The following is a 27935-nucleotide window of genomic DNA, read 5'->3' on the forward strand; positions in this document are numbered from 1 at the left end:
AAAACCCCACAAAGAGGGACTTGGTCACAAACACAATAAACAGCCAATCAGCGCTTGAAAACGAAGCGAATGACCAATGCCTGTCAGGAAGTGCATGACGTCATACATTAAGTTTCGTGAGGTCGTCTCCTGTAAATAAAATATATCATAGCTGTAGCGATACACTGTATTATTTCACGTATTTCCCATGGCGAACAGATTTAACTAAATGCTGATAGCACACTGTAGAGGGTGGCAGTGCTCTGCCAGCCTGCTTCCTGTCGCTCAGCTCGCTAGGCTAACTTTAGCGTGATACTTAGCTGGTTAGGGCGCAAGCATTAGCTAGCCATTTAGCTAATCAGAGGTTATTACGGGAGGAATCTAGCTTGTTTTCAGAGGCCTCTGTCTAATTGAAATGGACATTTGAAATGGCAGTAGCCTCTAACTGAACAGACGCGTATCAAAGGTAAGGTGTCCATGTCGTTAGCATTGAATGTGCATTACTATTTGGTGCCTTTTAGCTGACGGTACGCTAGCTAACGTTACTTCCCTCTGTTAAAGGGCCTAGCACTGACAGCTTTTGCCTGGTGATGACACACTGCTGCTCTGGTTGTCAGGGAAAAATGTTTATGAAAACGAGTCATGATAATGTTGTCAGTTATGCCGACACTGGAATAAACAACACTGTAATCAGTTTTGTGGTTGTCACCTCAATGGACACTGTAAATAAATGTCAGATCAGTGCTAGCCCATGTCTGGTTGAAATGACTTTTTTACTGTTAATATGTTGTTACGCTGACGTTACACCATGTATTAAAAAAAACCGCAATACAATAGCCAAGTTAGTCTTACTGTCATGCTTGAAACAAATGACTGCTGTACGTTAAGTTAACGGTAGTGAGAACGTGCTCTTGACTGTGTCGAGTGGTTGATCATCATATCTGAGGTGTCATCAGGGGAAATCCAATTGTCTGGTATCTAAATCTTAGAATAAGTCAATTGTCTGCTCGCCATCTATGTTTAGAATAATCAAATCAGTAGATATGAGTAATGTCACATGAGGTCCTGCTAAACAATCGGGGGTAACTGTGGGTTATTGCACAGGAATGACTGGGCGGTAAAAGGGGAGAGTACACAGCTGAGATCAGATTTCTCCCAACAAACCACAACAAGCAAACTGTGTCAGGTATCTGTTAATTAGGGTTAGGTACCGTTTGGATTTTTACATTCCGATGCCGAACCGGTACTTTTAAAACGATTCCGATTCCTAAACCAATTCTTGAAAAACTGAAAAATTACATTTTTTTTTAAATTGAAAATTATTTAAATTTAACAATATATATTAACGTTTTAAAGTACTAAAATATATAATAAGTAAACCTACATTACATATTTACATACTTACAAATTTAACAAATCACTTGACCATTTGTTAGTATAAATGCAATATTAGCAATCACTATTACATTAGCCTAGTTACCTGCAGAAAGGCCGCTGTCATCATCATCGTCCTGATCATCAATGTTCACAAAATTGCTAGCAATCGGATTTGGACTGGTCCCGCTGTCACTGGGACCAAGGGCTGGTGATGTCCGCAAGGTGTCGAACACCGTGCATCCCTCTGCTTTAAGATGTATCCCGTGTCACATGTTTCAATAAATTCAACGTGCTTCCCCCTTTGCACGTTATTGTTTTGAAACATTTGTTGCATGTTGTGGTCTAGGGCTGAACGATTTTTGAAAATAATCTAATTGCGATTTTTTTCCCAAATATTGCGATTTGATTATTTTTTTAAGCTCTTTGTCTTCTGTATTATTCAACAAAGAATAATAATATAATAATTAATAGTATGAACACACAATTACACACTAGACAGTTAAATAAGTAAATATATAGTATATATCTATATACACACACAACAGTGTATTTTTTTTTTACAGTGCACAGAGAGGAGCTGCCTCCAGCCCCTCCCCCTCGTGAAGTTGTGTGCTGCCGTGTGCACTTGCTCAGAGAGGCTATCGTTACGTTAGCTAGTTGCTGGTGTTCTTGCCGTGGGATTAACTGTACTAATAAAACTGTTGAAACCCCGCGGCCACGCTGCTGTGAAAGCTCCCCGAACGTCATTTATCAGTCTGACTGTTACCCCTCTCAGTGGCAGCTCCTCCACTCATATCTTTATAACGGAGCTAACCGCTAACCGGAGCTAACCGCTAATCAGAGCTAATCGTTGCCAACCGAGCCTTGAGTTCTGCGTGCCTGTATCCATTAACTGCATGTATAGACTCAAGCCCGAATAAAACCCTTCATTTTATTAAAATGGCTGTAAAAGTTTTAAACTACAACTCAGAGTTGTTTGAATGACAGAAATCAGCTCAAGGTACGGCGTAACGTTAGCGTGCTAGTTGATGCTTTCTCTGCGGAGTGCAGACTGATTTGCTCTCGCGAGTCATGTGACCAAATCGCAGCTTTTGCGATTAGGAAATTGCGTTTTAACATATCGCGATATTATCGCAAATGCAATTAATCGTTCAGCCCTATATGCGGTCTCAGAATCCTTGGCTGTAAAATACAGCCACACTTTCGACCGCTTCTCTTTAGGCATTTTAAATGCACTAAAAGCTAGCTAGCTAACGATAGACGACTAGCAGAGCAAGTGTAATATGTTTACTAGCGCTCACATGCAGTGAATGGACCAATTACGTCCATTTTGGTGAGCCCAGAGGGAAAATATGGCATTTTAGAAGTAGCCTACATATACGGTAGCTAGCTAACGGTAGACGGAGCGACAGAGGGAAAATATTTCAGTCGACACATTAAGTGGAACCGAAATGAGGACCGAAATTTGCGTTCTAATCCGGTCCGAGTACTACCGGTTCCATAGTGGAACCGGGTTTCGCTACACAACCCTACTGTTAATAAAAGAGCAAGTAATCAGCTAACTACTTTCAATTATCATTTGTTATTTCTTCCTACAGACCAAAGGTCAAGCTTGCCTTGATGTTGGACCTCCTGCCTAGCATGCAGCCATGAGCTCTGCCCTGTGGAGCCAGGAGAAGCCCAGTGGGGGCTTCAGGGAGGACTGGCGCTTCTACATGGTCATAAAGGAGTGTACGGTGGAGAAGCCTCCCCAGAAGACCCTGAGAATCCCCCGTGGCAGTCTCGGTCAGGCATGCCAGGAGCGCAACAGCCTGGGGCGAACACTGCCCCCATGCAAGGGCAAAAAAAGTCTCCGCATCCTGGACCAGACCAACGTGGTGCTGAGCCTAGATGAGCGGGACGTTTTGGAGCTGGATGAGAAACTGGCTGAGCTGCTGTTTCCTATTACCAACTGTGAAGAGCGGTATGCACTGCTCTGCAACAAGTCACGGCTAGAGCGCGTCCGTGATATTGACTGTGGTTCGAAGGTTCGCGTCCAGCTGCGGTCAGGGGATGAACCTCTGCTCGGTGTGGTCCGCTTCAAGGGCTCGCTGCTCCCTGACAGAGCCCTCTCTGGAATCTGGTTTGGTGTGGAGCTGCTGGTGAGAACTCGTGTGTCTTATTAGTTACTTTGTGTTTCCTCTGTGATCATTGGGCCAGAGAGCTCTACTGCTGTAGATATATTAATATCTCTCATAATAACATGACAAAAAGAAAAACAGACAAGAACATGAGTTTCAACAGTAGGTACAGATGTGGAACCAACAGCAGAATTACAACCAAACCAAGAGTTTTCAATGGCAGAACTCTAATCATTGCAAACCAGCTGTTAAAAATGTACATGTCCTGACTATTCACCTTTTAAACCAGTTAAACATTTGCAACCTGTGTTTGCGTGGCTTGTGCAAATTCCTTTCAGTCTTATCCGATACAAAAGAAGCAGCCAGGAAATGGTTCTTGAGAGCATTCTAAAACCAGGTGATTTTGCCTGACCCAAGTTACATTTTTCTAAATTATATCTAGAGCTTAAAGCTGCATCCGACTCATAGTCCAGCAAATGAAAACACACACTCCCTGCTGTCTTTATTTATTAGGAGCAGAGGAACAACCATTTTTCGCTACAAATGGCCTTCATTAGTGAAAGTGATCATGGCAAATGCAACGCAATGAAGTGTTTGTACTCCTGTTGCTAATAAATAAGACTGATATCAGTATGGAATTTTGTGAGCAAAACCATTTATTTGCCGGAGTGTGAGTCTGCTATTTTAAGCTCAATGGACTTTAGTATATACATGCATAATGGAGGAGAAAAAAATGCAATGAGTACAAGTAGATTTATTCATCCAGGTCTGTAAGTGTCTGTCCACTTGCACTTGTATTGTGTTGGAAAGTAAGTAGATAAAACTCGTAACACATTCGGAAAATAACAAAATGGGCCACGAAACAAATCAAATTTTTGCTGACAATTGTAAAGCTATTTTGATGACCGTTTAGAGCTGTTTGTACAGAGCACAAGGCAGTGCTTCCCAGGCAGAATGAAAAGCTAAATATTCACATTTGCTATGAGAATGTGACATCTCAGCACCTTGTGTATCATATTAGTTTTAAAGTGCTCATATTATGCTCATTTTCAGGTTCATAATTGTATTTAGAGGTTATACCAGAATAGGTTTACATGGTTTAATTTTCAAAAAACACCATATTTTTGTTGTACTGCACATTGCTGCAGCTCCTCTTTTCACCCTGTGTGTTGAGCCCTCTGTTTTAGCTACAGAGTGAGACATCTCACTTCTGTTCAATCTTTGTTGGGAGGCACACATGCGCAGTAGCTAGGTAAGGACAACTAGCCATTAAGAAGCAGAGTATGAGGGTGTGCCACGCTAGCAGCTAGGCGAGCATTATAACGTGTGTTACAAGGTGGCGCACGTTCGTCACGGAAGTAAAGGCTGGACTACAACAGAGCTGTTTGGAGCAGTTTGTGAATAGTGTTTTCTGTTGGAGATGATAAGTCCCTTTGGGGTGGACTTTGGGCTTTTTCACTTTGTAAACCTATAACATGCACAAAAAAGATGTATGACACAATAAAGGAAAGGGAAAAAGCCAAAAAGCACAATATGAGCACTTTAAATTATGTAAGTGTTCTCTTTCTGACTTAGTTTTTTGGCCTCAAAATTTGTGGGTTATGTTCTGCAAGTTTATTGTTAATTTCAGCCCTTTCCTTAAGAATTAAAAATAGAGTCCGGCTAGTAAATGTTAATTTACAGAAGGCTGAAACAAAGCTGTTTCAGCAAAGTTTTGACTGACACGATGGTGAGCAGATAATGGCAACTTTGTGTTAACTATTCCTTTTAATCTCAAGATTTAGTCTGATTATTTGAAGTCGTGCCATTCTTTCTGTATTGCATGTAGCCTACAGAAAGTAACAAACTACAATGGGTTGCTTATTGCAGTACAACGTTGTTTTTTTTTATTTTCCAGCTGGAGTCTTCTTGAGTGGGCTGAGGGAGCTCAAACATTCAGACTGTAGCTCACCATAAATGCCTCAGAGTTTGCACATATGCTTCAGATACAATCCTGTTTTTTCTTCATATCTAAAGCCTGCATGTGAGAAAAGGAAGCACAATATGTTACAGTATGCTTTGTGATAGCATCCAGAATCTAAGATTGAGAGAAATTTTTTTTTGAATACATTCATCATCGCAGTAAGTCAGGTCATATTCCTGCTGCAGTAATCGATCATATGCTCTCACAGCTCTATGATGTTGACTTCCCTTCAGTGAAGAAATGCTGAGAAAGCAGCCTCGCTACCTGCCCTACTTTTTATGACAATAAGTTGCTCATCCCTCTTGCTCCTATTCTCTCTCACTCTCTACACTTGTCTCATCATCCTTACTTTACTTCCGTCTCCCAGGAGGAGGGCCGGGGCCAGGGCTTCACTGAGGGCTCCTACCAGGGCCGCCAGCTTTTCCGCTGTGAGGATGAGTGCGGTGTGTTTGTGGCCCTGGACAAGCTTGAACTCTGGGAGGATGAAGACGACGATGCCTTGGGCGAGCTGGAGGTGGACCACGTCACTCTGGTGGAAGAGGACCAGGAATTCCCTCCATTGGAGATCAACTCCAGGGTCCTGGTGCAGACCAGGGACGGGCCAGAGAGAGGCACCATCATTTTTTGTGACCTGCTGCCGGGAAATGAGAGCCTGGGCTACTATGTGGGAGTTGACATGGTAAGTAAGGCTCTCTAAATAGGTATTGTATCCACAACTGAATGTCTAAAAGTAATCAACAGGTTAGTTGATAAAGCAAATAATTGACAAATGCACAAATGCATTTTTCTCCCTGACAATATGAATATTCCCTCAAAGGAAAAGTTCAACATTTTGGGAAATACACTTATTCGCTTTCCTGCTGAGAGTTAGATGACAATATTGATACTACTTTCATTTTGTACACTAAAGCATGCACAGCAGCATGTAGCTTTCACATGGCTTAATGTAGACATAGTCTATCAGTCAATTTACTGGCTGACAATGGAAATGAATTGTATTCAAACCAGAGCTGTCACACCGGAAGGGAAACTTACGCCCATATTGTGAAATGCTGTTTATAATGACATCTTTATTGTAGTTCGCTCATGTGAACTGTTCTCGCCTCAGTAGAGGGCGGCAACGTGTAGAAAGTGACACATTTCAGCTTTAATGCACAAGAGTCAAACTATGAGAGTCATGACTTGCCTGCGTTTTTGTTTTTGTTTTCTTTGATGACCATTTCTCTGTATCTTGAGGGAACATGTCTTGTTGCCTGGGATCACAGTAGCTGGTATCTATGACTACTGTTGTCAGGCGGGAGAGGTATTGTAGTCATAGAGAGATTGAAACACATAACTGAGGCATTTGACTGCTGATCGTTAGCAGCAGCAGCAGCAGCAGCAGCCCACTCAGTGCATCTGAGCCACCCACACAAAGGCAAGGCAGTCACGCGGGGAGTGAGGTAAAGACTTAGTGCTGTATGACCCAAAAGCATGGCAAGGGGCCAGCAGGCAGCTGAGGAGAGCCCACTGCTCTGCCTCACTCTGCGTCCAGCCTCGCCCTGCTTTCTATCGCCAGTGGCACTAGCCTCACACTTGTCTTGGATTATCCCGCTGGAGCAGAGTCCTGAATTCCAAACTAAAGAAGAAGACTAGTGTGGTTGTGCGTGCAGAGAAAGTAGAGCATTCAGGTGGAATGATTTGAGCTAGAAGATCTGTTGTTTTTGGTGGAGAAGATGATGAGATGAGCAGTTTGGATCATAACAATACAGAGGATCGAGTCTAAGCATAATTTTTAGAGCGATAAGACCAAAGACCTAATTGATCACCTAGAAGATACTAGGAGAAGAAGCCCGTGTGGAACCTTTTTCAGAGATGAAGAACGCCTGGCAGGGTTCTAAGGTTCTCATGTCTCCAACTCTTTCAGGACAATCCTATCGGGGACTGGGATGGTGTGTTTGATGGGAAGTTGCTGTGTAATTTTGCCAGTTTGGAGCACACTCGACTCGTCCCCATCTGTGACGTAATGCCAGGTGAGTCACCAAGTATTTGTCCCTGTTTTTGGACCATGTGTATGTCGTGAAACATCAGTGTTTTGCGAAAACATTCAGCTGTCCCTCTGTTGGACCAGCGCTGAGCTCCCTCTGAGCGTTTGTGTTTTGCTTGCAGCGGGAACAGAGGGCCTTTTGTGTTGATGTCTGACTTTTTTTTGAAAGTCAAGTGAGATACTCAGGGTCTTTGTTCTCCACATCGGCATATTGATTTGTTTGTATGTGTGCTACTGCCGTCCTCTCTGACTATTCAAACTTGCATCTAGAACATCTTGAAGATTTAAGATTCTTTATTATGCAAATTTGACATTTTCCTTTATCACCCTTCCTTTTGCACTCTTTAGACAGGCTACATGAAGTATATGTTTTCACTAAGTAGAGGAACTTTCAAATTCACCCCGAAAAAACATTTGTTCCTAATTTGCCATGCTTGTGAAGACAGATTAGACAGTGAAAATCGTCCTCTGTCAGCCTGTGTGCAACGTGAGAGGCAAAAAAACGTATGGTCAATGTTATGCTCATTGTGCTTTTAAATACAATATCTTTAGTCTGAAACTTTACTTGCGCAATGCACCTGTTGTCATTGGCTTAATGTTGTAGGCCAGGTTATAACTTCAGTGTCATCCATTAAAGGTATGTGTCCTATAGCTAAGGAAACAGAAAATAGAGTCTTGAGAGTTCTTATTGGCTATTTTATTGTGTTTATCAAAATTGTGGTTATCGAACTACAGTACATACATTTGGTGCATGGGAGTTTAACATAGGCTGATGGGGGTGTTGTGCCTCTAATGTGGATGTATTTCTGGGCTGTACAGAATATTCCATGCAGGACCAAAGGCTGCAAAAGCACAGTTTTGCCCCCAGAGGCACCAACAGTGACAAGTCGTCCTCTGGCCAAAGCAAACCAAAGAGCAAAGGTACTGCACTGCTGTTATTGTATGATACAAACCTACTGTAACTGACGTTCCCACCCCTTGGTGTGGTGATAATTCTTAAAGGGGCATTCCATCAAAATTGTCCGGTTGCTATTCTGCATTTGTAAAAAACAATCAAACCACTTTTTGTCCTGAAGATTTTTGCTGGTTTCAAAAATTTGAATTTGCTTTGTAGTTTTAATGATCCCTCTAAGGTAATTTTCTGTTAGAGGAAGTCTTCTCTTTGCTTTAGAGAACTCTTAAAACAAAACAGTTTGGTCAAAGTTGAAAGATTTTAGGCAAGCGAAGCTAAGAATCCCAACAGATAAAACATTTTTGTTGGAAAGTCCCTTTAAAAGATAATAATAATGCTTAACTCCATTTTGAACAAAATATGAGACACACTCTCATAGGGCTGTGTATTGGCAAGAATCTGGCGATATGATACGCATCACGATACATGGGTCACGATTCAATATATTGCAATATATTTCGATACTATGCGTAAGGCGATATATCGGGATTATTGGGAAGTATAATTTTAGAAAAACTAATATTTAAAAAAAGACATGATGTGCATAAAAGTCAAAGAAGTTTACTTAAGGTAAACAATTCAGTACACAGAAAATCAAACTGCCAGTTTGGGATTGTGGTTCACAGGTTCTTGGTGAGCTAATGTTTATATGCTAATTAAAGTAGGCCAAAGTTCAGCCATAGCTACATTGTTAGCTTCTAGCAAAAAGTCAGGCACTGCTAGACACTGTTAGGCAAGGACACTAGTGGTGTGTCTCAGCATAGCCATCTAGCCGTAGGGGGTTTAAACACAATATAAACGTGAACCACGGTCTTACATGAATATTTTTGCACGTAAACTTAAAAACAAAAAAAAAAATTGATAAAAAAAAAAGAAAATCAGTATTGCAAAATAAAATATCGCGATACTCAAGTGTATCGATTTTTTTCTTACACCGCTACTCTCTCATTTGATGTGGATGGGATGTGTTACTTCTCTGATTGCTTTTATTTTCTCTTTTTGCGTTTCTTTTATGAAGAAAACTTATTAATTGACTTTTTCTTCTAGGATTTTCTACCCTTTTATTTCTCACTTGGTCTGCTGTTGAGAAGAATAGGAGACACAACTCTTAGAGACAGACACACACACACACACACACACACACACACACACACACACACACACACACACACACACACACACACACACACACACACATTTTGCTTATCTCTGTGTTTTTTTCATGTACTTGTGTTATTTACAGGATTAGGTCATCAGTGTGGCAGTAGAAGCAAGTCTGAATTTTACTATACTTTAAATGGCAGCTCTGTTGATCCCCCAGCCCAGTCCAAATCCAAAAGCACATGGTACATTGATGAAGGTAAAACACGGGTACTCATGGGATGTCAACCATCTTCCCGGCAAGCTCCTGTTTACAACAAGCTACATACTTATCGGTTACACTGAGGCAAACCTTTATTGGTGCTGTATAGTCTTAATTTATCAACATTGGCAGGATCAGGGGTTCCATTCCCGCTGAGCCACCCCTGGACTAAAAGACATATATTGTATACTTTGGCACCGAGGTTTGCTCTAACTAGGTGTGTCCTCTAAAAGAAGCATACAATAGTGTAGATAGTTTTAGGATTTGGTAAAATTGGTATGAGAACCTATTTCTCCCACCTGCTAAAAACGTGGCACATAATTTTTTAATGATCAAGTGAGTTTTGTGAATATTCTTTTTACTCATATGACTAAAGGTTTCTCATAAAATGAATGAAGTAGAAAAGTTACAATGATGAGTTTTTCATGATATCTCATCACATTAATACTGTATTGTATTTTGAATCTAGGATAAAGTATAGTTAAAAGGCGCTTATAATCTTGACATATTGTAGTGTCTCATAATTATGAGATATCCACTGCATATTATTTGTCCAGTAGTCGACTTAGTAAGTGATCTTCCTAATATAATTTCAGCAGAATCTAAGCAGAGCTATGGCGCTGAAACAGCAGTAGTCAGCTGCTGGCTAATACAAGAAATACCATCAACACAACTGATATGATCTGTGAACAGGAAAAGTTTTCCAGTAGCTCACAGAAGATGCACATTTTATATCTATACCAGTGAAAAGCTGGGATTATTGATCTTATTTTTCATTTTGCTCCCGGCTAGTAAATGCTTGTTTTGAATATTTAATAGTGTAACTGGTCATCTTAAACAGACTGTAGATGTAGTTGACATTAAGCTCACAACATATGCAAAGGAGGAGATTTGTGTGCTTTGGCTGTCTGCCTCTCAAGGTGTGTAATACAAAATAAAATAAAAACTGAGGTGTTGCACATCAATACGCATCTCTCAGAGTTAGTGTGGAGTGACACATTTGTTGTTATTCTGTAAGATAGATAACTTCAATACTTTAGAGTGTCATAGTGGATCTGCTTGTATCTCAGAATTCTGATATTGCACCTCCATAATCATAAAAAGAGTCCTTAAGTCACAATAAATCCAGAATATATGAAAAGTTATACAATTAATCTTTTTTTGTTTTAACAAGTGGGAGAAAATAAGTTCCATACAAAATATAATTACTGTATTTACGTAGTATATGTAGTTTATGTATTGTACACTAATTAATGTATACTGGGATTAAATAAATAAATATGCCCGAAACATAGTTTGCAGAAAAACAACAATCCGTAGTTTGTTGCAGAAGCTTGCTATAAAGACCTTTCCACTAGTCTCGTCCTTCATCTCCATTTTAGTGTGATATTCCACCTGCATGGAATAATTGGTGTCGCTCTAAGGCTTTTAATAATGCTCAGTGCTGCAAATGACTCCTTAACTGGCTGTTGTCTTGTTTTGGCTGCTGATGCACTTGGATTGATTGAACATTTGTGTTAAATACTATTTGCAGGCCAAATTATTAGTAAAAGCCTTTAAGTGTCAGGACTGACTGACTGATTCAGTCAGCACATTGTGCCATTGTTTTTGTATTTTCATTTTCGGGACACAAGTTCAATTTTTTTTTTTGTAAATTACATTGCTCATTTCATCACCAATACATGTCAGTTGTGAAAAAATAAGAAGCAAAACAAGATGCAAAAGAGATTATGTACCTCAGTATCATGGCAAATGCTAACACATGCAGGCTCTGAATTTTATAGTACTCATCATCAAAATGATTACTGTAAAATGACTGTGGTGTTGCCTCCTTCCACAGCAAAACACAATACTTGAGTTCCCGTAAAAGTATTTCAGTACTAATGCAGGAATTGGGAGAGGTCACTTATAAATGGCTAACGTGCTGTTTCACAACTGCTTACTCATCCTGTGAATGTGTAATCATTTGCATCTTCCTCAGGGTCACTTTCCACATTTTGGGTTATTTTTCTTTTTGGTTATGGTGCTGTCATTTCCGTCATTGAAGTAATCAGACTAGACTCCAAACCCCCTATGATTGTCTCGGTGAGGGAACAGTTCAAGTGGGGATACACAAGCTTAAAGGTGGATGCCACTTTATTCAAGAATTCATGTTGTCTGTCATGCTGGTTCAGTCAGTACTAGTAACCTTGCATCACTCTTTCTGAAAGATAGAGTTCAGAAGGAAAAGTCTGACATTCGGATGTGGTTTCCGAAAGCAGGTCCTGCTGGGAGACAACCCATGTTGTGATGACTTTATTGAGCCACGAGATGCTGGATTGCTAATAATCACGAATCAGAATATAAAAATGTATCTGTAATGTATCTTTTAATTAACATATTATAATGACACTATAATGTATTTAAAACATTCCACTATCTATCACGTAATGTTGATGATGACGTTGTTGTGTAGCATCTTTGACAATGCCAGTAAACAGCCACTGAACTGTAACCAATCATTATGTTTGTAATTTCACACATGGATTTCAACAGCAGACGAAAAGCAGAAACACACCTCTCAGGCTAGAATATGGTTACATTATGATGGCTAACGGCTAACAGAACACCATTTCAGTAAGCTCTCACTTCTGCAAAGGATGATGTGTAAAGTTCCAGTTATCTGCTTTTAAGATTTTGCTTCAAGGGCTTGGAATCCAAAAAAACTCTTCAAAAAGCTGTTATTTTTAGAGCAGTGGCAGATATTGATTCCTAGTGGCATCACAAATTTCTCCAGTTTTTAGCTTTAGCAAAGAGTGCGCATGTATTGACTCAACTGTCGTGGCCGACAAAGATTTCTTCTTTTGTGAATTCTTAGATAGAGTGACACTCCCCTTCCACAAACACAGTTTTGTGTGATATGTGCACAACATGCCTTCACTAAGTTATCAAGAAGGCTGACATCTCTGAAAATTGTCAATTTCATACTGCACATAAATTGAATGGAGAGCTTATAGCTATTTCGGCGTGTCATCCTCAAAGCAAAGGGAAACACACTGCAGAATACCATCAGATGGGAAGAGGAGTCTGCACACCAGACATCACGTCTCAACCAAGGGCATTTTCACACTTAACCTAAAAACTTGAGTCTGGACAGTGGCTTCTTACTCCAGGAATTAAGGAGACACATCAGAATCTTTGTTAGCTTTGGATCAATGTTTTCAGCACTATACACTCAACAGTCTACCCTATCACAGATACAGTACATGTTTTGTATGCTCTTCTAAATAGAAAGTAGACATTCCATCTCAACTGCAGACCAGTCTCTTCAACATGGGTAACCAGTAAATGTCTTTTTAAGTACCATTACAATTCTGAGACTTTTGCTCGTAGTTGTACATATATAGTGCACCTGTCTGTTTTTCTGAACTGTTGACATAGCATGAAAAATATGACATATAGGACATGTTTTACTTTACCAATACCAAGTTGGGTACAAATGTGAAAATGCCCTAAAATGCTGAGATTGTTTAGGTAGAAATACAAAAAATGTATGAGAACAGTGGTCTCTCACTATTTAAAATGAAGTAGTTCTTTAAAGCAAAATGCCTCCAGTTGCCAGTGTGCAGGTTTCTTTCTTCCTTCAGTTATTAAACTGTGATTCAACATCATCTGAAAACCTTGTCTTTGCTGACCTCCAGTGGCTGAAGTTCTCTTATTGTCAGTAAAACAGGGATTTTTTTCACTTGGTGTTAAGTTACTATTTAAAGACTGACATCTCTACAGTGAAGTGTAAGATGGACATTAAGTTTTGGTTTCTGGTTTCTCTCCCACAGTTGGGGAGGACCCCGCCAAGTCACTTACTGACACGCCCCCTGACTTCAACCAGTCCTCCCCGCCCTCCAGAGCCCCGCCCTCTGCCTCGTTGTCCAGTGACAACAAGTTCCACTCTCTGCCCTTCAGCCTGAACAGGAAGACCGGGCCCATTGACAGCATGAGCCATGGGCCTCTCTCCCTTTCTGTCCAGTCTGTGATGGGAGAGCAGCCCGAGCCCCCGTCACCTGCTGCCCCTCCCTCGCCGCGGCCTTCGACGCCTCCTCGAGGACAGCCAGGTCTGGAGGTGGGCTCTCTGGTGGAGGTGAAGGAGAACCCCCCTCTGTGTGGTGTCATCCGCTGGGTGGGCCTGCCTCCTGGCCTGCTGGAGCCTTTGGCTGGGCTAGAACTGGTGAGGCAACATGGCATTGTAAATTTTGATTTAGTTGTCAGTATCAGTACATGGGGAAAGAAATCAGAGATACTGGATAATATTGGTGGGACTAATAATATAATGATATATCAGGAGATGGTCCGTTAAAAAACATTATTAGTACACCGATATCACTGTCATACATTATCAATGTAGATAGTGGTGTATCTATAATGTTTCTGTTTTTTTCATTTGATAGATGGTGCTTGTGTGAGAATTGGCTTATCTTTGTCATTTCATCTGACTTTTTCTGTACATGTTGTGTAGAGTTGTCCCTTGTTGCTATTTTCAACTTATGATACATAATGGCAGGTTACATAAAAACACATTTCTGGAAGCTCTTACTCAGGCAGAAACATGAAGTGGTTAGTGCTGATTATCAGCTGATCTGTCTTATTAGCAACACTCACCACTCCAGCCTGAATTTATATTCAATTTAAGCTGTTTCTTTTAGTTACCACGGCTGTTGTGGGTTGCTATTCACTGGCCAGTGATTGCAAAGCATTGCAACCTGACATGCAACACCCACCAACCTCATCCTGCACTCAGTTATTCATTTTAAGGTTTTAACGTTTCTACTGCTGTTGGTAACTGCTGTTGCTACAAATTCTGACTGGCTGATGACTAGGGTTGCAAAGGGTCGGAAGATTTCCACGCTCAGGAATTTGGAGAATGTTTGCACAAGTATTAATATAAAAATCGTACATTTTTAATAGTGGACATATTTGTTGGGAAATTACACATAAAAAAGCAACACTAGGTATTGTGGCATGTTTTGGTTAAAAGTTTGCCCATTTAATTGAATTGTAACCTGCACTGCATTCAGCAGTGCTCTTCCATCATGTACTGAACATTTACCAGCATAAATAGGAATTCAATAAAATTACAACCCTGTGCATGCACAGTTCATTCTCCCATAACGTGCAGCCCACACTAGTGCCAACACTACTGCACTGTCTGAGCCACATGCTTTCATGTGTGGTTTAATTATAGTACTGGAGTGAATATATATTTATATTGTTAATGACATTTCAGTGAACCAGCAGATAGTAGCCAACAAAAAAGTATCCAGTTTATAACTTGTTAACACCGTCTGTTAGTTTTTGCTAGCTAGATGTTATATAAACACAGTTTGGTATATAACTAATAATTTGTTTTGTTAGTAGATCTGTGTAAGATGCAGCATATTCGTAACTAAACAGCCGATCACTGTTGACAAAATTAGTAAACAAAGTCACTTACAAAATATCTGATCAGGCAGTTTTAAATATGACCAAAGGATTTCTAATAAGGGAAGAAGTTCCACTCTCTCGATACTTCCGGCTTCCGAACTGGTTGCAGTTCCACTATAGGGCGCTCACAGGCGAGTGCAGAATGAATGGGACTCTCAACCCTCAAAATCCACTTTTCTCAGGATATCATTTTTTGTCTAGTAATTTGAATGTTGCATTTGAAATGGGAGGCTAAGAAAATACACACTGCTGGGTGTTAGATTTTTTTAAAGTCACTTTTTTATTCTAAAAAGCCTTTTAAAATGTCAATGACGTCATACACATCGTACGGCCAGAGATTCTGCTTTACGGCAAGCTCGAGTCACTTAATTTTTTTCTCTCGAGGCATCGACAACACAACTGACAGGTTAGGCTCTCCCTGTTAATACACGTGCTAGAAAGAGGTTTGCTAATGTACCGACAGCCACGCCGAAATATTCACTCTGACATTCTGGTTCCGCTTAGGATGCCGTCAAGCGGGATCTCCGGTCGTAATCAGTCCTTCACTGACCAATCAGCATTCATTAGCAGAATGCTAGGGTGTTATGGGCAACAACGACTCAAACTGTAAGAAATCGAAAGGGCATAAGTACTCGTTCATTCAACTTTCAACCTATAATCCATGTTGAACTTGCAAAAACTACAATCAAATCTAAGATTTCTCAACGACAATCGGGCGAAAGAGACAAATTTAGCCGTCTAGCTCCATAGAGTCCCATTCATTTTGCACCCCCAGTGGAACTCTGGTGGAACTGCAACCAAATTCGGTACAATGGGGCTAAATAGGGAGTGAAAATGGCTTTCCATAGACGGGCTTTGGAATGACCTAAGGCATTTAGAAAACAACCTATAATTGAAAGCCAATGCTTTTTTTTACTGCACCTACATTATAAGCAGTACCTACCAGTAGTTGGATGATGTGATCTTGACCTTCTCTTCCAGGAGGAAGAGTGCCCTGGTTGCACTGATGGAACCTTCAAAGGTACACGGTACTTTACCTGCCCACCCAAAAAAGCCCTGTTTGTGAAGCTCAAGTGCTGCCGGCCCGACTCCCGCTTCCCGTCCCTGCATCACTCCTCCAACCCCATAGAGCGATGCAACTCCATCGGTGAGTCAGTAGCACCAATTGGGATGATTAAAGGCACCAAATTAACTACTATCCCCAAAAGCTTTGTGCTTACACTTGTACTGTGTCTGTTTATACAGCATTTGGGGGTTATCTAAGTGAGGTAGTACACGAGAACACGCCTCCTCGCACAGAGAATGATGGTCTGGATGTCATGGTGGGAAAAAAGAAAGGCATCCAGGGCCACTACAACTCCTGCTACCTGGATTCAACCCTCTTCTGGTCAGTACTCCTTTAGTCCAAAAGTAAATACTTTATCAGCCACAGTGTATGCCATGGTATTCTAATGTCTCTGGACTTCAGAAACTTCAGTCATATTGATTGACTATATCAGGGGTGGCGAACCTGTGGCTCTTGAGCCGTATGCGGCTCTTTGCCTGCTCCTGTGAGGCTCTTACTGTGTGGCTGGGGGCTGTGTCATTGGTTGATTGTTGTTTTTAACTTTTCTGAAACATACAGTATTTCAGATAAGTAAAAAAAAAACACATTTGAATGCATCTGCCAATACTGCCAATACATTTACCAATTATTTTAAAATGGAAAATAATGCAGCAGAGTTTTGAGGACAGATTCTGCAACCTGAGGAAAAACAGCGGCCACAGATCACCTTCCTCGTTAACCCTTTCACTGCTGAATCCGACTGTTTGAAAGCCCCTTTAGTGACAAATGAGTGAGAGAGTTGCTTCAAGTGGCCACAACCGAGTTCAAGCAAGACCTGAAAAGGATTGTGGATAACAAAGACTGTCAGGTTTCCCACTGAGTCAATCTAAGTGAGAAAAAAAACTATGAAAACTGCTATGTATTATCATCATACATCATGTCATTAGATCTGGAAGACACTGTTGCTGTTGTAGTGTGGACGTGCATGTGTTGTGTGGCTTTTTGCTATGGTGCGGTTTTTTTTTTGTGGCTCTTTATACCTAACTGGTTGGCCACCCCTGGACTATATGGTGCTTCCTCAGCCAGCAGTGCTGTGTTTGCCCAGAGGCAGAGGCTTATTGGTAAACTGTTTTGACTTTGCCTACTGGCTCTAACAGGAGGGTGTATTCCTGCTGTGAGCTGGCCGGTGGATAGTGGTTGTTTCTGCCAACACTGCCAAAGGGCCATTGAACAAAGCAGTCAAGCCAAACTCCTTCACAAAACTACAGGAAATCCATTGCTTTGAAGATGCTTCGACCAGTTTGGTGTTTTTAATTTTAGCTTTAAATTATACCTTTCCAGAAATAATAACAAAAAACCCCACTTCAAAGTAAAGTTAGATTATATGGGAAAGTTAAAAAGAGTAGAAAGTATTTTTAATCAACTATCAATGAATACAAATTGAATCGAGCATGCTGCATTATATCCCTCATATGTTTTCCAACATTCATATTTTTGGATGATATCTGTTTTTTTAGTGTCAGCAAAAGATCATGGTAAATCGTCATATATCTCATATAGATTTAATAAAACAAACAATAATATTAATTGTAATCCCTCGGTTGTGCATTCTGCTCTGCAGTCTTTTCTCCTTCAGCTCTGTACTGGACACGGTTCTGCTCAGACCACGCTCAAAGACCGATGTGGAGTATTACAGAGAGACCCAAGAGCTGTTACGCACAGAGATAGTCAACCCCCTGCGCATGTAAGTCAGAGTGGTTTATTGCAGACATACTCCATACTACTAGGTTTTTACTCAGTGTTCTCATCACCTGTTTTAGGCATGCATTTTAGATTTCTCTTTTTTATAGGAAGCTATAACTTAGGGCTGCTCGATTATGGAAAAAAAATCATTATCACTATTATTTTGATCAATATTCAAATGACGATTATTTAACATGATAACTTTTGGAAAGATGTTCCAATTATTGAACTTAAAAAAAACAACACCTTGAACTGTGAAATTTCCCTTAATACTTTTCCCCTTTAAACATTTTTTTTTTCATTCAGAACGCAAGACAAATTAAGAAGTTACTAGCAAAACCTAATGTGCAAAATAATTGCTTTTCTTCGATTACTCTGTTTTTGTGATCGACTGGAGCCAAAATCATGATCACGATAAAAAATTTGATTAATTGCACAGCCTTACTATAACTATTCAAAAGCTGTTCAAGACTAGAATGCTCAAGTTTCCCTTTTAAATTAGAGCTTAAAACAAAACACAATCTGGAATATTAGAACACTGTTTACTTCATCATCCAACCCTGAATGTAACGTCAGATGCAAAATTTCACTAGCAGGGCAGATGTCACAAAACCAAATGCGACTGTAGCTTGCTTGTAACTTGCTCGCTCTTATTCATCCAGACATGGGTATGTTTGTGCCACTAAAGTGATGAAGCTAAGGAGGATCCTGGAGAAAGTAGAAGCTGCCTCTGGGTTTACGTCGGAAGAAAAAGGTATGATGCTAGATGAATTGTTTATTGGTCTTTCAACAATTTATTTATTGGTCTTTCAACAATTTCTCATACTTTTTCACTGTAATAATTGTCATGAGTTTGACTGTATCATGATGATTGTTTCACCTTCTTTGTAATGGTGTTGGGAACCTGAATTTTGATGACTATAACACTGCTGCAAGTCACGAGAGACAAAAGGAATCAGCTATTTTAACATAGCATACATAGTAATGCTATGGACTTCACAGTTTTAACAGTATCTGCACTGGATTGCAGCATTTACACAGGAACGTCCACATCTCATTTAAGCACATCTTGTACTGCAGATCCTGAGGAGTTCCTTAATATCCTTTTCCATCACATACTGAGGGTGGACCCATTGCTCAAGCTAAGGTAAGGGCCAGTTGCCATTTGAAAAAAAAAAAAAAATGCTAAACCTCTTTGGCAACATCTAGTGCATACATACAAAAAAAAAGATTTAAGCACAATGGGTTTTTTTTTACAGATCAAAAGACATGGCTGAAATAGTTTGACGATGCAGTTATTTGTTTTAATACACAAACCATGTGTATGACATGGCGTAATGAACATATCTTTGTTTGTCGCTGCTTCAAAACACATCACTGCTAAACCACAAACTATACCAGACAATCTGCAGTATGTAGAGTAGATGTACACAGTTTCACTTCTGCAGCAGGGCTCACGCTGGAGATTGACTGGCAGACAGTGTGGGCAAAGTGGTTTAACTGTAGGAGTGTTTTTGGTCACGTTATGAAAACTCCCTCTGTAGTCATGTTTAATGATCTTTACAATTCAGATGAGCAGAATTCGGTCTACTGTGCAATAGTGTTATATCGCAATAGTGTTTCCATAGTAATTTCTATAGTGAGCAACCAAACCCGTGTTCACAATTTCATACCAAAGCCAAGCAGTGACAGACTCAATGAGTTGTAAAATCACAACATATAACATGACTAATCTGAAACATGTACCTGGCTTAGAAATGAAAACTTGAGCAATGTTGAAGCTTTACAGTTCATCAGGGACAGGATTTAGATTTGACAGAAAATGTGTTTACAATATCCCAAGCAGTTAATGTCAAGTTAAATTGCCTGTTTTGATCATCAGGCAGTCTGATGTTGACATTAAACTGCTTTTAAAGGAAAAATTAAAAATTCCCAATTGTCATAGTAAGCTAAGGGATATATTTAGGTTATTTATGCACATTTCATAGAAACATTTCTTAGCAAATTTCTCAATTTATTTAAAAATATACTTTTTGGAAAAATAGTGTAGATCCTTAAAGCTTTAGTGCGTAACTTTTTGATATTAATGAACGCCCGTTACATTCAAGCCATTGCCAAATGAGTTGTTACAAAGCTAATTAAGACTATCAGCTCCACACAACTCTCTCTGTATTTCTCAGTATGGCTCTGTTCAGAAGATTGTGTGGTCCGGTGACTTTCCCGCTCAGAAACTCGAGTGAAGAGTCTTCTGAAGAGTCCATCATGTTTTTTTAATCCTCCGTGTCCTCCTTGGCTACTAGCAACTGTGTGGAGGAGGGGTGTTGGCCGACAGTGTTGTTGTTGTCGTCAGAATTCCTCATGGGGGCGACAGAAACTACGCACTATAGTTTTAACTAACAGGTTTATTCCATATCTGCTACATAAGGTACTCTTGGGTATGAAATAGTTTGAATTACATACAGATTGGCCAGAAGTGTTTAAAGACAAATCTTGATTTTTTTTTTTTCAGAAAGCATTTGAGCAGATCTGCTTGTAGTCCAGTGAGATAATTATCACTTGTGGGTACTGCAGGAAGTGCTTTTGATGTCTGCACAGACTGCAGTTGAGAAAGAAGGATGTGAATAAAACTTAAAAAGATACATGAACCAAGACATTGTGTTTTTTTTTTTTCCAGATCAGCTGGACAGAAGGTCCAGGACTGTTACTTTTACCAGATCTTCATGGACAAGAAGGACAAGGTGGGAGTTCCCACCATCCAGCAGCTCCTGGAGTGGTCCTTCATCAACAGCGACCTAAAGTTTGCAGAGGTGAATGAGCTTGAGTTGAGTAGAAAGATTGGTGGCATTGTGGTGTGATTTTGTCTTGACTTGACATTAAGTATTTGAACCAAATCTGAGCATAAACAGTGCTACCCAAAATATAGACACCACCCAAGTTTTTTTCACAATTTGTTGTGCTACAAAATGACATCATGGTGAAATTATTTAGATTTTTTATACCTGGCTTTTTCAGTTGCACTGCAAAGTTCAGTAGGTATCTGTTATAAAAAATATATATTTTTGTCATATTTGCTATAACTGTCACTTTATCCTGACACTGACTGGCCCATGAGAGATAATCTGTGAAAAGAATCATGTTCCTCTGCCTCCTCCTAGTGCTCCTAATGGCATTTGCAAGTTTTAACCACGCCCAAATATTATTAACCAATCAGAGCTGAGGAGTCTGTAACACAGTGGCATTGCTCGTGAACTCCAATCAATCTGTCAAACTAGGCAGCGCTGATCAAATATGAATCAAGGTTCTGCTATTGCATTGCCTAGGTACTTTAAGAGTCTCCAGAGTGTGACAAAGTATTGGCTCCCCCCTGTGTTTATAGTTTGTAATTAAAAAAAAAAAAAACTACATTTGTAGTTTTTATCAGGGTACAAATAGGGGGGTTTAGGTATTGTTCCTTTTTTTTTTTAACCAAAGTTGATTAAATTAGACCCCTTTTTTTAGTTGTTTTAATGTCGATGAGGAGAATAAAATGCTTGTTAGGTAAGAAAGACAGAAATATTTCATATGTAATGTCACCCGTCATGGCCCATGCAGTGATCTACAGTCCGAGCTGTGATTCATTACATGACATGTCAGTTAGCTGACGCTTTTATCCAAAGCGACTTACAATATGCTATATATCAGAGGTTGCACGCCTCTGAAGCAACCAGGGGTTAAGTGTCTTGCTCAGTGACACATTGGTTGATGTATCGCCAGTGGGAATTGAACCCAGATCACCCACACCAAAGGCATGTGTTATATCCACTGCGCCATCACCACCCCTCAGAGGGTAGAGTAGTGAGAATGCTGGAGAAAGGAAAAGGTTTCACACAGCGTGTCTATTTCCATGTCCTGTCTTCCTACCAGTCTGCCAGCGTTACTGACCCCACAGTAGAGTTTAGATTCTCTGCCCGAGCCCGAACCGGACCCGACCCGACCCGACCCTTGGGCCGGGCCGATATTTTCCGCCGCTATCCTCGGGCCGGGCCGGGCCCTTGTTCAAGCATTTGTGTTTTTTTAATCATTACTTTATTAGCCGTATTTGGTGGGGAGAAAGCTATGCCTCTCCAGCTTCTCCCATAGCTTTTGGTGTATGTCCTGCACTGACTTGAGTGTGAGGTAAACTGTACTAAATCGTGTCTCCCCCATCTGCAGCACTGTTCACAGCCAGTGCGTCGGCATGCAGACCGTGCCGAAGGACAGTATTAATTAGGTGATCGAGACAAGAAAGTCTCCTATATGGTTCCAGGGCTTTAATTATGTTTCTGCCTTGATCTGTTACCCACACTATTCGGCTGAGGGAGCAGCTAGGGTCGAGTTTTTTTTTTTTTTCGGATCCATTTGCGATCCATTCCATTCTGAATAAACAAACAGCGCAGTTTACATGCTTCGTCCTTGTTGCATTACCTGTATTTATTAAGATCATTCTAAACAGATTTCTGTAGTTCAAACAACTCTGAATTGTAGTTGAGAACGTCAGTTATAACGGCCCGCGTATTAAAAAATTGTCTGGTTTAAATTGGGCTCGGGCTCATAATTACAGTTAATGTGTCGGGTCCCGGCCCGGCCCGGACGCAACTTGCACGGGCTCGGGTAGGGTCGGACTTGATTTTTTTGGGCCCGATCTAAGCTCTACCCCACAGGTACACAAATGAGGGCCTACATTACAGGACTGTGTACCCTAAGCCAACAGCAATCCTAAAAAGGACGCTTCCTAGATCAAAAGCAGCTTTCACTGCTGATCAGACAATTAATTCAAACAAGAAATGTAGAACATACACAAGTTCACATGTACAGTCACATGTCCTGAGTTTTGTACCTTTAATTACCCAAGATAATGTAACAACTTGTCGTCTCTATTCACTTTTACAGACTTAATCGTTAAGTTCTGTAACAGGTTGGATTTCAAGTACATTGTGTAGATTATGTTCTGATTTCAGTTTCCTTGTGCACTTAGCTTTGCTGAAACGTCCATGCTGCTTTGTTGATGACCACATAAGTTTTCTCTTTCTCTGTTTTTCCTGCCCCCAGGCTCCCTCCTGCCTTATCATCCAGATGCCCCGCTTTGGCAAGGACTTCAAAATGTTCAACAAAATTTTCCCCTCACTAGAGTTAGACATCACAGACCTTCTTGAAGACAGTGAGTTGTAGCTAATCATTTTTTCCAGTGTGTAAGCGTGATGTGTCCTTGCCAATCGATGGTGTTTCAGAGCTGTGTGGCATTTGGTAATGAAATCCCACTGAGTTGTCACTGCTACTCAACTGAGATGAAGGAAGCTTTTTTCTTGTTTCCAAACCTGCTGAAGAACTTTTGTGCAGTGTGTCAGGCAGAATAACTGTGTTTTTATTATCCAGCTCCAAGGGAATGTCGAATCTGCGGAGGCCTGGCTCTCTACGAGTGTCGAGACTGTTACGAGGACGGGGATATCACGGCTGGCAAGATTAAACAGTTCTGTGAAAAGTGCAATACACAGGTAAACGACAGAGGGCATTACTGCAACACCAGTTCAACAAAAACCAAGTTGTAAAGTGTGGGTTTAGGATCATCCATTTGGTGGCGCCAAATCCAAAGGAATCATACTGTCCAGTGCAGAAGTTATGTTGCAGAAGAGTGGCTTCTACAGTAGATTGTAACATATGGTCCGCTCCATTTCACTTGAAATATTGTTGGATTTATATCAAAATTGCCCATCTGGCAGTATGAATCCTCAAATGTACTTTAAAGCTTTTATTCTCTGTGATATTTAATCTATATGTTATATAAAGCATGTAAAACGTATTTTGTTCAACTTTTATAGGCCACAGTAACAAGCGGTCAGTGTGATGGTGTGTACCTGCTTGTACTGATTTAGGTTCACCTCCACCCGAGGAGGAAAGCCCATCGCCACGGCAAACTGTCTGTCCCCAAGGAGCTGCAAGAAGGTACGGGGCGGCAGGGCAGTTTCCCCCGCCAGAGGATGGAGCTGTTCGCCGTGCTGTGCATCGAAACCAGTCACTACGTGGCCTTCGTCAAGTACGGCAGTGCAGATTCCTCATGGCTCTTCTTCGACAGCATGGCTGACCGTGATGGTAAGTGCCATGGCCTTTTGATGCTGCGTTTGTTATGACATCAAACTGATCCTTGAAATGAGATCCAGGATATGTACAGGAAATTGTTTTTGTAAGACTGTTGAAAGAACCTCACAGTGCGCAGAGACACAGATGGTATTACAGGGTCTCAGAAACCCAGTGAAGAAGACACTAAACTAATTAATCACTTTACAGAAAACCTTCGTAGTCTCATGCAACAACTGTTTGAATTATGAACCAAAGTTATGGTTTGACATTTTATATTGCATTGTAAGACTTTGCGTTACAGTGTGACTATTTATTCTTCCTGTAATATCAGACATACTCTAATAAGTACTGCTGTAAATTTAGCTCCAATCCGACTTGGGTGAAATCGCAATTAAGGCTGCTACTATAGAATATTTTCATTCTAAATTAATTTGCACTTAAACATTTTTTTTAATAATGTAATAATTAATAAATTATTGTTCGATCAGTGAAATGTCAGAAAATGGTGACAGTGTTTTTCTGTCATGTCAACACAGAGAACAGCAGCACATACTCTATTGAAACTACTGCAGGTATTTTTGCATAAAAAATGTCTTATTATTATTATATATATATTATCAATTGACTAATAGTTTTACCTGTAATTGCTGTTAGATTTTTTTTTGGCCACAACATGTGTGTATGTAATTACCATAAAACAACATCATGAGTGCTGGAAAGAAGAGGTTTAATTTAAAAATATAAAAAAAAAATTTTTTTTACATTCATATCTGCCATTGGCAACTTCTGGGTGACTGTTTGATTTGACCGGCTGCATTAAATCTTAGCCTTTGAGTATTCCACACACTAATAATAATTTGTGAATATGATGTGGATTATCAGAATTGCCAGAATTGTTTCTAATGATCGTGCATGTGGCTTTGCAGGAGGGCAGAATGGTTTCAACATCCCCCAGGTGTCTCCCTGTCCGGAGGTGGAGGCCTACCTGAAAATGACCCCAGAGGAGCTGCACACCCTGGATCCCAAGAGCATCCAGGGCCAGGCCCGGCGCCTGCTGTGCGATGCCTACATGTGCATGTACCAGAGCCCGACCATGAGCCTGTACAAGTAGAATCCTCTCCCCAACCCCTCCACCCTTGCCCCTCAGCCACACCACCTCCCCCTCCCCCTCCCCAAGGGCAGGAGATTTCCAGAAAGTCCAGAAATGAAAAACAAACTAAAAGAAGAAAGGCTGCCTTGCCAGCAGGGGTGCTGTCCGGAGTTAACCCTCTCCAGCCCACCTCTCCTCAATGCCTGCCCATCTCCGGAGGCTAGAGAGATGGAAGAGAAGCCTATTTGCACTGTGCATTAGTTGTTGTTGTGTTCTTGTAGTCCGATGTAGCTTCCCTTTGTCTCACAGCCTAGCATTGGTGGTGGATGATGAAGCAAAGGTAGGCCTGATGACGATTCACTCTCTGCTCAGGGAGGAAGGGGGAGAAGATGGGTGGGAGGGCATGTTCGCGTCGCCGCGGCTGACAACACATCTGCAACAAAAACAAGATGAGCTAGTGGGAGGACCCACCTCATTTACCTTAAGAAAAGAGGAGTCCTGCTATTCTTAATCACTGTAAAAAACGGGAGCTTTCCATAACGCCACATTAAGGAAGCAATGCAGTGCGCAAATCCTCATCCAACCTGTGTGTACTGTTCTAAAAACTTGTGTAAAATCTCTTAGTAGCATAGATTTCTCCAGGTAGTAACATCAACAGTATAGATGTCAACCTACTGTGCAGTCGCATTAAGACCAGAGTATTCTGCTCTCTGTGAACCGGTTTGCATATTTTCCCATCACGCTGTGTAAATGTCTTTACAGTACATGTTTTGCAGAAACAGATGTAGCCATTGTAAAAGTCTCACGTTTTACTGCACACTCAACCAATGCTGCACTTTTGCTCCATCCAAAAGTGGACCTATCAGGAAACATTTAGGTTTAGCTCTTTTTTTTTTTTCTCCCATTGGAAGTCACAGTGAGTGCTAATTTGTTGGTTGGGAGACATCAGAGTTTTGTGTTACAGAATACAAATGTGCTTCTCCTCTGTAGCTGTAAAGAGCGCTCTGCATTGCTAATGCAGAGTAGATGCCAGATAAATGCATGAAGGGAGTACAATGGCTCCTGTTGTAAAGCTGGTTGGTAGAGCACTCCATGCATTCATAGGGTCAATGAGGTGAAATACTGGAAATGTCTGACTGTTTTCTTTAAAGTAAGAGACTATGATGTGAAGAATTTCACATGCAGTGTTTTTTTTTTTTGTTTTTTTAAGTCTCTGACTCATTGTGTTGGTGACTAAATCTAAATTATATTTTGTGTTTACAAAACCTTTCCTCTGTATTGACTCTCGCTGCCTTCCATGAAGATGTGACAAGCAATGCAAGTTTCCAGCCATGCGCCAGATAACAAAACAATTGTGATCAAATACTATTATTTATTATATTCTAATCCTATTACAAACTCATATGTCGTCCCTTTTTAAGAAAATGAAAGCGGGGTTGATGATACTGCTTTGGATACTCCTCGTCCTCTATCACAATATATTGAAGGGAGTTATTGTAGTTTGCACCGCCTCATAGCAACTACTGAATGTTAATAGTGACACGTTGAACAGTGTAGAGTTAACAAAAGATGGGTAATGAACGAGGCACAAGGCTGGTAACCTAGGGGCACCATATATATGTATTTAAAGAAAAACATTTTTATTAAAAATGTAAAGGCAGAATGAGTAGGATTTGTCCGTTACAGTTTGTAAACCACATTAAATGTTGGCCCCTACTGAATGACACCAGAAGAGCACGCACCCTGCTCTCCTTCCTTATCCTCTCCTTCAGTGCTCGCCAGCGGCTGAAAGCCAACCCCAGATTAACTCTCATTTTGGTTCAAGCTTTGTCCAATTGGTGTTTCACCTCGCTATATTCTATATATTTTTTTTCTGCACTGTCCAACATTTTAGTCGCTTTCTCTTAGATACGCGCTTACAATCTGGCACCAGTTCGCTGCGTTTTTTTTAAACATTTTTTGTTGAGTCCAGCCCTCACACCATGCGTGCTGGGGGCTACACACCCAGTGCCCAAAGGCTTACGCCCAGAAACGTCCCGCACACAGCAAATGAAGAACAAAAAAAAAGGCAGAGGGCAGGGTCTGTGCGGATACAGACACCGCTACACACTTTTAGTGGGTCATAAGGAATGATTGACAGGGATTATTTTTGTATTAGTGTAACCATTGATTTTTAGGAAAATCCTACTCATTCTGCCTTTTAAAAATTCCTTGATTCCATTGTATTCCAATTGTAAAGAGTACCTTAAGCATACTCATCATGGATTGAGATATAAAGTAGTTGGTTTTTATATATCACACAAAATTGGATAAACAAAGTCAAGAAATGCACATGTTTGCATCAGCATTATATATATTTTTCCTAAATCACAACTTAATCATGGATTTAGTTGTGAGTATAAAGTAAGTGTGTGAGGGTGTTTTTATAAATTAGGTTCCAGCTGACAACTTCCATTTTGTTCCGTGGTCGTTTCCACTGTCCCAGGGATCCTGACAGGGGACCTTCCTGTGTGAACGTTGTGTGAACGTTTTCTGCACTGCTGAAGCTGGTCACTGACTGGAGCCTTGTTCTCTATGAGAGAAGTCTCAGAACAGAGGATGGGATCTTGATTTTATTTTATTTTTTTCTGTTGCATCTGTACAGTATAGACATATGTAACGGGTGGAAAATTAATGTCAGTGATGTTCCTGTAAATGTTAACAAAATAAAGCCCATTTTGAAGGGTA

The 27935-nt window shown here is 40.6% G+C and overlaps 1 protein-coding gene across 3 annotated transcripts; it reads left to right on the forward strand.

Annotated features, from left to right (window-relative positions):
- The first annotated feature begins 69 nt into the window (after positions 1-69).
- cylda (cylindromatosis (turban tumor syndrome), a) lies at positions 70-27935 on the forward strand. Of its 3 annotated transcripts, XM_031281461.2 has the most exons (17): positions 70-445; positions 2955-3497; positions 5807-6118; positions 7346-7451; positions 8285-8386; positions 9661-9777; positions 13596-13984; positions 16219-16384; positions 16483-16624; positions 17904-18026; positions 18688-18779; positions 19106-19172; positions 20700-20832; positions 23093-23201; positions 23417-23535; positions 23914-24130; positions 25045-27935. In XM_031281461.2, the coding sequence occupies exons 2-17, from the start codon at positions 3006-3008 to the stop codon at positions 25227-25229; spliced, it is 2871 nt and encodes a 956-aa protein (XP_031137321.1). In that variant the 5' UTR covers positions 70-445; positions 2955-3005; the 3' UTR covers positions 25230-27935. The 3 variants fall into 3 exon arrangements, with proteins under 3 accessions (XP_031137321.1, XP_031137322.1, XP_031137324.1); XM_031281462.2 differs by lacking the exon at positions 9661-9777 and having other exon boundaries at positions 71-445; XM_031281464.2 differs by lacking the exons at positions 8285-8386; positions 9661-9777 and having other exon boundaries at positions 71-445.

The sequence above is a fragment of the Sander lucioperca genome, chromosome 3 (genome assembly GCF_008315115.2).
Source record: "Sander lucioperca isolate FBNREF2018 chromosome 3, SLUC_FBN_1.2, whole genome shotgun sequence".
Taxonomy (NCBI): domain Eukaryota; kingdom Metazoa; phylum Chordata; class Actinopteri; order Perciformes; family Percidae; genus Sander; species Sander lucioperca.

What these genes read in the sequence shown, in the direction of transcription:
- cylda (XM_031281461.2), top strand. Translation starts at nt 3,006, where the DNA reads ATGAGCTCTGCCCTGTGGAGCCAGGAGAAGCCCAGTGGGGGCTTCAGG. An exon ending in ATAGTCAACCCCCTGCGCAT is followed by an intron (nt 18,027 to 18,687) that starts GTAAGTCAGAGT and finishes TTATTCATCCAG; the next exon opens with ACATGGGTATGTTTGTGCCA. An exon ending in CAGCATGGCTGACCGTGATG is followed by an intron (nt 24,131 to 25,044) that starts GTAAGTGCCATG and finishes GTGGCTTTGCAG; the next exon opens with GAGGGCAGAATGGTTTCAAC.